The following is a 14,021-nucleotide window of genomic DNA, read 5'->3' as shown; positions in this document are numbered from 1 at the left end:
TCCTGAAGATCTCAAACAGCAGCATTCCTATCTAATTTCTTCCTGTGACTCTAAGACATGATTGCTCTTAAGCTTGCACTAACATAGTACAATTAGAAGCTTTCTTCTGACAAACTCAGAAAATCAGGGAGAACATTTTCAACTTTTTAACTCAAGAACATGGAATACACAATCTCCCTTTAAGAACTAATAAAAGTGAAGTAAGAAGAGAGAGTGTACTGCTTTGGCTTATGATTGACTGCTTCTTAAAATCTAGTTGCAATCAATTCTTACAAGCTTCAGGAAATCTACAGTTAAGAGCTCCATAATAAGGTTAATTCCTTCCTTAATTTGCTTTTTTAGAGTACTTTAATTCCCAGCTTCCTCAGTAAAATCCTTCATGGTAAGACTAGTATCACCTTTTGTCTCTGCACTGACAGAGGATATGCTTGATGCAGAATGGCATCAACATACCCAGACTTAAAGCTATCTGTCCTCAGGATAGTATAGCAATTGCAGAGGTACACACAGGTGTTTTGCTTGACAATTGTCATACTAAAATAGGAGTGAACAACTAGCCACATACAGTTCTAAATAATTGCAAAATGTAGACAAAAAATTGAAAACAGGTTTTAAAAACTTATCTCAAAAACTCTTGAGCTTACTTGCAAAGTTGGGCTTAGACAGTCACGCAGAATCTCTTGCTGGTTTACTTCTTGTACCATTTCCAAAGCCTGCTTCCTCTCCTGCAGAGGCCTTACAGGAGACAAGCTATGCACAAGAAGCCTCCCAAGCTGCGTACGGAATGTGTCCTTACACAACACAAGGATTCTGTTCCACTGCTGTTTTGGAGTGCTCATTCTGCTGGTGCCCTAAGTAATGGAGACAACTTTTTAATATTGCAGGGTTAGGACTTCCTTCTACCAAGTTTTTCACATTTTAAAATAAACATGGTTAATATGATCAAAATGCAAGATGAAGTTTTATCTACCAAAGTAATTGTTTTGGTTTAGTACAGCAATTATTATTATGGGTTAAAAGGCATTCTACTAAAACAATCCAAAAAGTGAAAATTGTGATGTAGAGGATTTAAAAACCAGAGTGGTATTTTATTGCTCATTTTAATCAACAACCCTTTTACATTAATCACCAGTTTCTGAAGGATTACCTCAAAAGATAAGAAACCAGGCATTGAAAGGAGGTGTGTTCACAAGAAAAAACTTGCCATCTTTGAAAAGTACTACAGGTATGGCACAATGGAAAGATAATACACCTATCAAATATAGTTTTTCTGAGCTAGAAAGTAGGTAGAACTACTTTTACCAAGATGACCTAAGGAAGAGTAGTAACACACTTTGTATTATCCAAGCAAAAACGGAACACCTTGGAAAGCCTGACAAGCTAACTAACACCTGTATGTTAGAAGACTTTCAGCGCTTTAGCAAGAATTGAAAAAAGAGAAAGCTCTCCTTTCCAACTCTAAAATATACTATAAACAAATTGCTCAAAAAATCTAACACCTGTGGATGCACAGAAGATCTGGTTTTATAGGCTTCAGCAAACCTCAGTGTTGAAGTTTAAGAAACCAAACAAATATTCACAGTACAAGAAAGCCTATTTAAATTATGTGTTCTTGTTCAAGCAGAATTTTGCTAAATGCAAAGGTAAAAATCAGAACAGATCCATTTTTTATTTTATAACTGCACAGTAACTGGGAAGCTGAACAGGGTTTTTACTGCCACAGTTGAACGGACAGAGGTAGTAAGAAAAGCATTTAAGGATAGAATACACTATGCCTGAAAGCTCCTGATAAATATGCTTTAATGTAGACAGCATCTATTACTTACAGTGGATACTTTGATTCCTTCCACCAACATTTTGGCCATTTCTTTAAGAAAAGGGTTTATTCTGCTAGTCAGTTCTTGCTGGCTTTCCTCTTCAGGAACTTCCAGCTGGGATGCTGAAAGTCTGCTTTGACTTGTATTTTCTGTTATACCCAGTACATCAAGGCACTCTTCAGTAGAGGCTTAAAATTTAAGAGGTACATATTGATCAGTACCATCTCAAGCAAGACAATCCTATGAACCTTTAGTTGGCATTATATCAAATACTGCCTTTACTGATATATTTACCATACTTACACTGTCCCTTGCTTCTGCAGAATTTGAACTAGCTCTCAAAGTCATCAAGGCTTGCTAACCAATGTAGCCATTTCATAGAAAAATAGAATTTTAAGGGAACAGACGCTCCCTTTGGAAGTTAAATCTTCAGGTAATAATTCAGGCAGTTAACACATGAACGGACTAATATAGAAATAAAGTAACTTGTTCAGTTCATTCAGATAAAAACATTACCCAGACTGCCAGTTACATAACACAGAGACAAATCACAGAGAACGATGCTTTATGGCTAAATCCATTAAACTTGTGTCAGTAGAACAACTTTCCTCTCTAACACTTCTGCATTCCAAAAGCAATAATTCATTTCTCATCAAAACAGAAATAAACCAAAAAGAAATCCTACCTAAATAAATGAGCCTGTTAACAGCCAAAACTGTCAGCCTCTGTAACCTTTGTGCAAACTCAGACTCAGTGGCTTGGATAGGATTTTCTTGGCTCATTCTCCGCTGCATCATCATGTTGAATTCCTCACTTGCTAGTGAGCGCATTTTCACCAGCAGAGCATCAGACTGAGCAAGGGAAAACTTCCTGGAAGCTTTAAGGAGAGAAGTATGAATAGAATTCCACTAAAATGCACAAGAACTCAATCACTCAGCAATTGCTTTCATCCAAAGAGTTCACATCATTTAAAGAAGCGAACATTTGAAATATATCAGTATGAAAGGGAACATATGTGTCATTGGGTGTTTGTCTTATTTTTAAAGCTTTTTGAAAATAAATATATAAATTTCAAATAATAAGTGATTTGAAATGACTTAGTCTCAAGATCAGATTTATTGTATGATTTCCATATCCTTGTGCTAAACATCCAAACCCACTTACTTTTATTCTTCTTTTTATTGTATAAATAGGATAAAGGACTGAAAGTCAGTAATACAACAAAATATTGCAGAGTAGGTTCATCAGCACAAATGATGAGCCAGACATATCAGCAAACACATTTTGTACCATATCTATTGCCACTAACAGAAGCGCAGTATCTAACTTAAAAGAATATTCCTCAGAATTTTCTTGAAATGAACTGGGAGGTCTTGATTGTGCTTCCTTCTTTTGGAAATAACTGTTTCTATTTACATTTAGTGCCTCACCAGGTTCACTAATATAAAAACATTTTCACTGTACTGAACATAGATTTTTATATATATATATAAACATTTCACTAGGTTGCTAGGTTGATGGAGAGAGGGTCTCAAAAGCTGACCATTTCAAGAGAAACATTCCCATAGTAAACAGGGAATAGTAAGTGCTTGCCAGGTTTTTAAACTATCTTCTGTGAAGTGTTTAATGCAGCTTTATTTGTAAGAGACATACAAAATCAACTTACATCCAGACAAATCCATAACCTTTACAGAAGGACTGACTAGATATCAAATACAGGGAAAGTATAACTGCTAAAGCTAGAAGTCAACACAGGTTTTAAAAACACAACCACAGTGGCACTTCCAAGTATAAATTTGGAGTGGAAAATTTAGACAACTTCAGGATTGTCTCTAATGAGAAGTTGTGCAACACAGCAATCCCCACACCATACCTGTATTAGTTACAAGCACTAACTTGATTTTGGCATTAACTTATTGTGAGGTTGGCTATTACAAGTATTATGAATTAGTTTAAAAACATCTTTACTAAGCAACTTGTGAATTTAAGAGAATCCCCAGAGAAGGTAGTATCATGCAATCATCAAGTAATATATACAGGAGAAAGTACAAGGACTCTACACTTCAGCTACTCACCCGCGATGCCTTTGCGCTTTTGAAACATTGTGCGATGTGGTGCTGAGGGTGCCGGGGCTGAACTGGCCTGCTCCTGAGCATCTTGGCTTGCTGTGGTTTTTATTAATTCGATGGCTGCTTGAAGAACTCTTAACTGCAGAACAACTGCCATATCTAGGGAGAGAGGCATACAAAGTCTACATGACCTGCTTTACACATCTTCAGGATTTTTTACCAGATGTTTGTAGCAAGTCAAAACACAAAATGTGTCAAGAACTATAAAACTCTAGCTTCCACAGGAGTCACAGAGTCACCTCACTATTCCACAGACACAGACTCTACAGAAATGAGTTCTCATAGAAAAGCCACTGAATTTGATTACTCTAAAACAAGCTAAATGAAACTGTATAGAATGTTTTCATTTAAATATCCTTAAAGAACTTTTACAGTCACTGTTCTTTCAGACTAGCAGCACACAATTCTTGACCACAAGGCAGACTCCTAAGGGAAAATACTAATTTGAGAACCACTTAAGAAGAGAAAGATTCACCACCAGAAAACTCCCCCTTCTCCCTCGGCAGGAATATTAAATAAAAAAACAGTGGGGAAGGAATTTACTTCTCCAGTCCCATGACCCCAAAAATTAGCAGACAACTTACTTTGCATCCTTGCATTTTTACTATTTTGCAGATGACCCAGCAGCACAATGAGGTCTTCAATAACACGAAAATATTGAGAACCTGAGGAGCTGCAGGCATGAATTGCAACTGCTACCAGCAGCTGTTGTATATCGCATGCAAGTAACTTGTAGTCATTCAAGGGAATGCTGCAAACAAAGTTGTAGTTACCAGAAACATGACAATTCTAGTAGATCGTAACTCTTAACAAGACCCATTATTATTCCCCTTGCGACTTCTGCCAACTCTACCTAATATTATGTTGTACTTCATATAAAAATGTCACTGCTGAAGACTAGAAAATTATAATTCAAGACATTGCTTTAGTGTTAATTTGGCAGATTGGATGCCTGCAAATTTTTGAGGCATTCTAATGTTCAGTGCAGCACAGTTTTATTGGAAAAGCAATGTATTACTATCAGATTTTTTAAGTTAAAGAACAACTCTAAAATCCCATATTTCTCAAGAAAATATCAGGATAATATCATTTTATAATCATGCTGAACAAAAACTATATTGAGGTGAAAAGGAAACCTTTCCATTTCTTCAGGATACCAACTAATTAAATAAAATAACAAAACCCTGTCTTTTCCTTTGTTCCCTATATAACCTTTGTTACAGAATCTTTATAGCTAATAAAATCATAGAAGTCACTCAAAATCTCAAATATTAAATCATAGGCAGTACACAAGAGACTTTTCTTCAGTTTCGATATTGGCCATAGATAGAATGTTACCATTTCCTGTGCCTTTATCTTACTGTTCAGTTTTATTAAGAAAAGCACTGAAAGTGCAGACAGTGTGACAAACTCATTTTAAAAATGTCATTTCACTTGACTGTTTAAGGTATGGAAAGAACATTTTATATTCCATTATTTGAACTGACTGAACGTTAACTTACAGGTATAAAGCTGAAAACCTCAAACCCACTATTTTCTACATGGTCTCTGATAATTTAAAAAAGTAGAATACAATACAGTAATTTCTTGCTAGCCTTAAGGCTGTGCCTAGAATATTTGATAGCAACAGAAACAATACTCACTTTGTTTCCAGTCCATTGAGAGCAGCCAGTGTATTACACAACACATAGAGCAAACCATTATCAAGCAGTAGGTCTGCAACTTTTGAGCAGGAACTTATGATTTGCAGGAGGAGACAGAAGCAATTGTGGAGCAGAACATTATCATAGAGAGAATTCTCTATTAGACCCAGAACAGGAATGACACACCATTTTCGAAAGAGTCCAACATTCTTGACATCTTCCAGATCAAATCTGTTAACAGAAATATGAGTAAATGGCATCCTAAAGAACAATCTGCTAACAAAAACAGTACATGCAACCGGAGTACCAGTTATATATCATATGCTTATATTTTGGCAAAGATGTCCATGGTAATTTCCTACATTTCATTTTAGTAACAATACCTGTCTACTAAAAAATCCAATAAGAGAAAAATAACTTTTCATAGAGCCACAAAGAAATGAAGTGCCTAAAAAGTATATCTGACACTTCAGCTAACTACCAACTGTCTACAATACTGACTTCATGAATAGAATGGGGGTTTTTAATCAGTGCAGAAAACTGTTGCATCACCTTTCCAATAGTCACTATTATTTTATCAAGATATTAACTTATTATATTATATTTTAATTATATCATTATTATCTTATCAAGATATTAACTTATCAAGAGAACAGATACATCTTGTCACCACTATAACAATACGACTGGCAGCAGGTCTGACACTCTATATCCATTTCTGCTGGATTTTAATTAAGGTTGGCATCTGGCTTGTAGCAATTGCAGAATTCAATGCAGCGCTTCAGACCTTGTTTTATTTGTGCACTAAGAAACTGCATTACTATTATGAGGTTATCAGCCCATCATATGACTATTATACACAATGCTAAAAACTTGATGCATTAGAATTATCTTTCCAGCCCCATAATAAATCCTGAAGAAGTAACAGAAGTAGTTTGCTTTGGGACTAATTAAGCAGCCATAACTAAATATTGCAGTTAAATAAGAATAGTTTTTGAATGGTGAAGATCAGGTCAAGAGGCAGAAGTAATTTGGCTAATTACAAATTACAAATTGGCTACTACAGAGGAAGCAATTGAGAAGGAACTTTTTGCAAGATTTTTCCAATGATTATATTTAAACATGTGACGCCTATACAAGCATTACGTAGTCAGACTAATGCTAAAAAATATAATTTACTTATATAGCTGTCTGCTTAAAGGTAATCTCCTTTTCTGTCAATATGAGGTGACTCTTTGGTTCATAAAAATGGTGTATGTCTGGGATTTTCCCTGAAAGGGACATCCATTTAAATTTGGAGCCAAGACAAGGAAGCAGCTGTGGCATCAAGATTTTTCCTTAGTTACCTACCAAAATCCTAGAGGAGTCTAGTGACTGCTACTTAAAATTTTAAGGATACAAATCAGTTTCAGAGACAACAGAGAGAGTTAAACTGACTATACGACGTTTGAGTTCAAGGCCTCAGACTTGGAGTGCCTCAGAGTTTACAAGATCCCAGCTGACAGCCATCAGACGAAGTTGCTTACAAATAGTTTAAGAGCCAAACAATGGCTCTAAGGATTTTAATACACTTCAGTGTTAAATAAGCAAAACATACCAAAACAGTTTTGAAGGAACCCTTTTCATAGTTGTTGACCAGCAAAGTGCACTGCTTGTAACTCACATACTGTTACAGGACATAAAAGCACAGCATTACTTACTCTTCATCCAAGCCAACAGAGCGGCCAAAAAGCATTTCCAAAAAGCATTCTACAACTTCCTGAGTGCCCTGATGAAGATACAGCTGGTTGGCTAGCAAAGAAAAGCCACGATTCTTTAAGAATTTCTCCTTCTGCTCCCTCCTTGCTCTGTTGAAATATGCATCCAACAACTAAAAATAAATGCATAATTATGGTGTAAGAGTTAAATATTTAATATAACTGCCCTGAAAGTTAAATTGTTGTCTGTGATTGAAATAATTTTTTTTTAAATGCAAACATCGATGCAATTTTTTAAATTGCAAACATCAATTACACTACTGCAGCTGCAATCTACACTGTCCTTATTACTATCAACATCTGATAATATATTTTTAATCTTACATTTTTCATCAAGTTTGGGGCAGAGTAAATCACACACAACAGTTAGCAAATGCATACATAAATACTCAAACTTTTTATACTTGTTCAATCTTACACTTCTTACACTTTGGTGTGCATGCAAATGCATGCATGACATTTGTTCTCAATAAAGCCATACAGTCTTATTCTTTTTCAAATCAAAATAGAAATCTACTCTAAGTTTTTTATCTACACAATGCCATCATACAGAAACACTGTCCTTAATGCTACAAAAATCTCTGAAAACATTTTGAAGCCTCAAGTCCATCTTCAGTCTACAAATGTGTAGATGACTCCTCAGCATAACTCAAAGTCAACTCTGTTACAAGTCAAACTAAGGTGCAAGCACTTTTTTTACACACTGCATCATGTCTTGCGTTACTGACTTTCTGCACTGTTTCTTCCATTTACAATGGCAATGCTGTCATAAGCTCTTAAGGCCTTTGGCTTACATTAGGGACTATATTTATCTGTTCAAGAGTCTGTGTTTATGTTGCTTTGTGATTTCCTCTGTTTTTTTTTTTAATCCATAGAATGAAAAATTGTCTCAAAACTCAGAAATAAATGTAGAAAACTTAAGAAAGCTAAATAAAAATTTTAAAATTTTAATCACATTTCCAAAATGTTAATTATGCTGGTTCACAACTTCTTAGGAGAAAACATTGGATATAGGCCTACTTTTATGACTCCTTGTTGTATGAGAGGAGATGGGTGGTTCACCAGAACTATAAGATAATCAGGTTGGATAAGTTTGTCCATCACATCTTCTAGCATGATATCTGGTAGAATTAGGAGAACTCCACGCAAGAGATCATATAATCCACAACAGATAAGCACAAGGTAGTCTTCTGCACATCTGAAAACAGAGAAATATGTTTTACCACAGCAGGAAAGATTAAAAAATGTGAAATTGAAGTTCTTAAGGGACAGGAAGAAGGTTCAGGTTAGAAACTTGGAAAACATCATTTCTCCAATACTCTTGACTACCAATCTACATTAACACTTATTTTTATGATGGCAGATAGTAAAAAGGATAATCTAATCAGAATAACTTTTTTTGTGAGGAGTTCCCACTTTTACTGCACATAGCAAAAATCCCTCTTTTTAAAATTTGCTATGTTTCAGCAAAAACTGAAACAACAGAACATTCTATACACTAAAAGCTTAATAAATTTCTGTATGACAGCCATTGAAAACATTCCCTTAGTTTTCAGACTTGGAACTTTGTGGAATAGTAATCAAGAGCAAGAACTGTGAAATTAAAGCTCATGTTAATTTATTATTTTATGTGTTTACCTGTCATCAGGGCTTTCAGATGGTTTTGGGGTATTCTCATTAGCTGAAGAAAAAGCAAGACTGTCCCAGTCTTCAGGAAGAACATTCTTGTCAGCAAAGCTTGGCCAGCGAGCAATGGCTGATGATGCTCCAAGAACAGAGAATGCCAAGCCCAGCCCTGCAAAATTACCCTGTCCCTTCTGAAATGAAGGCAGTCCTTTCAGATTGTCTGGACGACGAAGCGATGCCTCAGCTGCACCACCACCACCAGCTTCATTACATTTCAGGTCTGTATCGGCTTCTTTACTCTCTAATGCATTTTCAGATAACTCTACTTCTTTTGCAATATCCTCAAATGTTTCGGCAGATGTTAGCTCTGAGTCACAAACTGTTTTTGCAGACTCACAGCTGCTAAGGAAGAGTTCTTCCTGTACTCTCTTTATAGTTTCAGAGCTTTCTACAAAATCAATTCGACCCTGAAGATCCACGTAGTCACGCTCACCAAGGATCTGCAGGTCATCAACACTGCTTCCCATTCTTTCAGTCAGTCTTTTTCGATGAACTTGGGGTGAGGAAGTAGGTGACGCTGGTAAGCTTTTAGAAAGCCTTCTAGGCTCCTGAGAGCTTATCCTCTGCTGTACACTAGCTTTGGAAGTGCTACCTAGGGAAATAAGGATATCTTCAGCATTCATTCCACACTAAAAACCAGCTTTTCTCTTAATGTTGCATGCTTCATCTATTTAAAATTGTAGTGACCCAAGTTAATTTTATGTGCAAAAATGATTCAGTGCCTAGCATAGCCCAGATCTGGTTAAACAAAGTAGAGACAGTAAACTATCATGCGGCCACATTTTAGCAAGTCACAAATGTGAAAGAAACAAAACACAAAGTAATTTTTGCCAATATACTGGAGTTTCTAGATTTAAGTTAGGATCCTTTCACCTAACCCTCAGCATGAACTTCTATAGAATCAAGGAGGGAGGGCACATCTGGAGGTGTCTACACCAGAATCCTTGCTCAAAGCAGGGTCAAATAAAGCAGCTTGTTCTATTTGGAGCTTTGTGTAAGAGGTCCACTCTGCCCATTTCAGTGGACATCAAATTGCTCCCAGCAACTCTTTTGCACCGAGTTTTTATAGATACTTCAAATTTAGAACAAATAATTAGGTATCTTAACTAACACTTCTTGCTTTTAATTGCACATTTTGACCTGAAACAGTCAAACTTTCAGAGCGTACTACAAGTCTTGAACAAAATATAGCTTTAAGAGAGAAAGATGTCTATATACAAGACAGGTAGAAGTTAGTCTAGGAAAAGAAGAATTTTTTTCATTCACAAATATTTTGAAAACTATGCATCAATTAATACTAATGCAATGATGATGAATTAGGAATATATTTTTTATGAGAAATACATGAAAGAAATACATGAATATCATACACATGCCAACACAGCCAGACCAAGCTGGCCCTCACACAACAGGAGAGATCTACAGCACCTCCTGCCATGGGCAGGACACCTGCCACTAGACCAGGCAGCTCAGAGCTTCATCCAGCCTGGCCTTGAGCACTGCCAGGGTTCATATCCACAACCTCCCTAGGCAACTTGTTCTGGTGTCTTGCCACCCTCACAGTAAAAAAATTCTTCCTACTATCTAACCCTAAACTTCCCCTCTTAATTTGTACCTATTACTCCTTGTCCTATCACTATTATAGTTCCTGATTAAATATAAGATTATATAAATTATACATTTATTTAGATAAATTTGGAAATTCAAATTAAGAATCGCAAACACCCAAATATCCACTTTCACAAAAAAGAAATTAAGTTGAGTAGTCCTCATTCCTCTGGTACACATGAATAATCTCTATTCAAGAACAGTAATTTGGTAATACTGGTATAAAAAAAATACTAAAAGCACTCATTTAGAAGAATGAGATTTCATACATTTTCCATATGGGAAAAGGACTGATTCCATACACAATTTGGTACTGTGATATGTTCTTCATACCACTTCTTTAGTAAAAAGACTAAAAAAACTTGAATAAACATTGTTTCAACTGAAGTAGTACTTGAAAACTCAAGTTCCTTTTCCTAAAGAAAGTAACAACAAGATACCAATTGTAAAAGATATTACATTGTGATACCCAGAATATAGCCAGTCACACATGATCTGACATAAATGGACTATTGTTAGGGATTATGCAGAAATAAAGAAAAGTATCAGCTTAATGCTTTCTGCCCAGATAAGATAGCTGCTTATGGCTCACTGCTTCAACTGCTGCCTGGTCAGGGCACTCTCATACATCTCTGGCAGGTCTGTTTAACAAATGAAATGATTCTGCTTATCTGGTCCACTTCACTGCCTGAGCCATCAATGTGGCAATTTGCTTCAACTTAAGAATGAAGAGCAGTTCAGGTAGCATGTTCTGTTCCATCCTTCTTACTCTGCTATTCAGGCATCAAGCTCCAAGGGATGGGGAACTTTATAAGAAATATCTGTGGGAAAGTAACACTTTAAGGCACTCCAGTCATTTGCCAAAAGATTGTGTCTTAACATCCTTGTTTTTCCAGTATTGTTTTACCTTCCAGTGGTAAAGCTGTAAATCCAGTTGGAGATGTAATCACAAATGCAGAATTGTCTACTGACTTCCCACCACTGCTGGAATTTCTCAGATACCTAAGCGATTCAACTTTCTCCTGGAAAATTTTGCCATCTAGAAAGAAAAGGGTGAAAGTTACATAAAATCTTTTTGTCTGTATGGCTGGTAAATTAGACTCAGAGTAGTCAGATGGTTATATTTTGAGCTGACCCCCATAGGCTAATGAGAAGTGCTGAAGTCCAAACAACTGAGAAAAAGCACTTTTAGTGATATGACTTCAAAATTTACTTTAGAAAAATAAAAATATTATGATGTACTAAAGTAATTACATTTAAAGGTGGTCCTTGCAGACATACAAGCAATGACAACTGACTTTTTGTCATGTCAAAAACAGGTGGGTGTTCTCAAACAGCCTAAAAAGGCTTCAAGTATCAAAACATGCATTCTCTCTTTACTCAGAATTTTACAGCAGTTAGTATTAGAGGACAGATAAAGATAAACAAAACTGTGCTGCCTTTGAAACTGATCATTAAAACTTGAGGTACATGGGTATTTGCTAAAGGAGAAAGTATTTCAAACTTGGATGATGCTTTCCCATGTTTACATAAGTTACAGCTTAGGTTGCACAATGCTAATATTAAAGCATGAACTATACATTGTTTCACATTTTTAAGAGCAGCAAGAAATATATTTTAAAGCTCACATCAGTCATTTTGCCAACACGATCATCCAGTACAAATATATTAAAGCAGCTGTTGTTCTAGGTCTGTACCCCTCAAAGCCCACAAGCACTGCCAGGAGCTTCTATGCAATGAACTGATGAATAATGAACAATGACGTCTTGCAAATCATCCATTGCTAAAAATGCTCCTCAGGCTCTTTATTTTTCTAGGAATTCAGTAACAGGAAACAAGAAAGTAGAAGTGGAGAAAGGACCAAGTACACATTTCTGAAGAAGCTCCATTTACAGGTAAGCTAGATTTTTTTTTTCCTAAATTTGCCCACAGACAAATGTCCACACAGGCAGCTAAATTAAGCACACCATTTAGCAGCATCAAACTTTAAGAAAATTAAAGGCATAAACAATGAGAGAAATTATCTATGAAGAAAACTCTCCAAGTGAACAAAATCTAACTGTAACCTGTTTCAGAAAAGTAAAAGTAATTTACAGTATTAAGTCCCAACCGTTCAATAATTTTTAATATCTTGTCATTAAAATACAGAAAAGGTTACCTTAAAGTATTATTTTATTACCAGATTTTTATCTTATTGTTTATTTAAATGTTGCATATTTACCTATGTGCAGGGAAAAGTAGAAGTTGGTAGGGTTGTGACAAACATATGTATTGGTGGGAGGGTGAACTGCTAAGAGGAAATTGAAAACGAGTGTCAGCAATTCCAGGTCTGGGGGAGAACCAAGCACTTCTTCAATTATTTTCACAAATGACCTGCAAACCTCCCGAGGCAGGGATGCAAGGTGTCCCTCTTTATGCTCCTAGAAAGAAAGAGTAGCACAACTGTAAGGTACTTGCAATTTTAATTTCAGAAACTGTCTTTTTTTAAAAAAAAAATGTCATGCTGCAGTAGAACAGACAAGGAAAAAAAAGCTCAGCTAATAAAGCTGTATTCTTTAATTTTGAGAGGAGGTGCTGTATGTCCTGAACATTATCTAAGTCCATCATGCACCAAATATTGCACCTGTTAAGCTGATTTTCGGAAAAATGGGCCACTTCTCCATACTATACTGCTCTGCCATGAAATGCTGGAACTTTAGGACATGAATCACCATTGAAAGTATAGTTTATTGTCATTGGATTACATTATTTGTAGAGAAATTAATAGTTGCCAATACCAGTAATTCAAACATATTAATAAATTCCTGAACAGTACCACACAGTCTTCTGCATTTCCACTTCAGTAGCCATTTTTATAAACACACACATTTGAGATTAATTGATAATTATATTTATAATGTCAGCTTAATCAAGCATTCTATATAGTTTGACAACAGCTATCTCAAAAAGTCTATTAAAAGAACATGTATTTTAGAACAAAACTTCAAGAAATTTGTGGGAAACCTCACTGTAAGGTGAGCATGGTGATTATCTTGCTTCTTTACAACTTCTCTGAATTTACCTCCTTTTTTGATACCCAAGCACCTTAACTGACACTGCTGTGGGAAAAGACTAAATGAAGTTAATTTAAGTAAGTTTTTCTAAAGAGAATGGCTTATATAATTTCACCTTTGTTTCATCAGCCCCCACAAAATTGCCAAATCATTGACCAATTTGAGTAGTTTTTTTAATGAATAAATTAATTTTTTCCCAATACGCAAAATGACAGGAGAAATATTACAAAACATTCTGTATCTAGGCATTTGCACTAATTTACGATTTTGGAAGTTAACTATATCTCTAAAAAGTTCCAAAAGTAGGGAACACCACATAAAAATGAAG

General features: G+C 35.7%; 1 protein-coding gene across 1 annotated transcript in view; it reads right to left on the bottom strand.

Annotated features, from left to right (window-relative positions):
- The window catches only part of LYST (lysosomal trafficking regulator), a 77,342-nt gene that overhangs the window by 22,506 nt on the left and 40,815 nt on the right, over positions 1 to 14,021 (bottom strand). The window contains exons 21-31 of the mRNA XM_058835394.1: positions 12,862 to 13,060; positions 11,548 to 11,679; positions 8,985 to 9,624; positions 8,367 to 8,544; positions 7,290 to 7,459; positions 5,590 to 5,820; positions 4,531 to 4,697; positions 3,893 to 4,045; positions 2,503 to 2,694; positions 1,827 to 2,005; positions 645 to 851 (exon numbers count right to left, since the gene is read on the bottom strand). Of these exons, the coding sequence (XP_058691377.1) occupies positions 645 to 851; positions 1,827 to 2,005; positions 2,503 to 2,694; positions 3,893 to 4,045; positions 4,531 to 4,697; positions 5,590 to 5,820; positions 7,290 to 7,459; positions 8,367 to 8,544; positions 8,985 to 9,624; positions 11,548 to 11,679; positions 12,862 to 13,060 (2,448 nt within the window). The remainder of the gene's footprint in view (positions 1 to 644; positions 852 to 1,826; positions 2,006 to 2,502; positions 2,695 to 3,892; positions 4,046 to 4,530; positions 4,698 to 5,589; positions 5,821 to 7,289; positions 7,460 to 8,366; positions 8,545 to 8,984; positions 9,625 to 11,547; positions 11,680 to 12,861; positions 13,061 to 14,021) is intronic.

The sequence above is a fragment of the Poecile atricapillus genome, chromosome 3, assembly GCF_030490865.1.
Source record: "Poecile atricapillus isolate bPoeAtr1 chromosome 3, bPoeAtr1.hap1, whole genome shotgun sequence".
NCBI lineage: Eukaryota > Metazoa > Chordata > Aves > Passeriformes > Paridae > Poecile > Poecile atricapillus.
The sequence above is the reverse complement of the archived record's forward strand: the minus strand, read 5'-3'. Positions and strand labels throughout refer to the sequence as shown.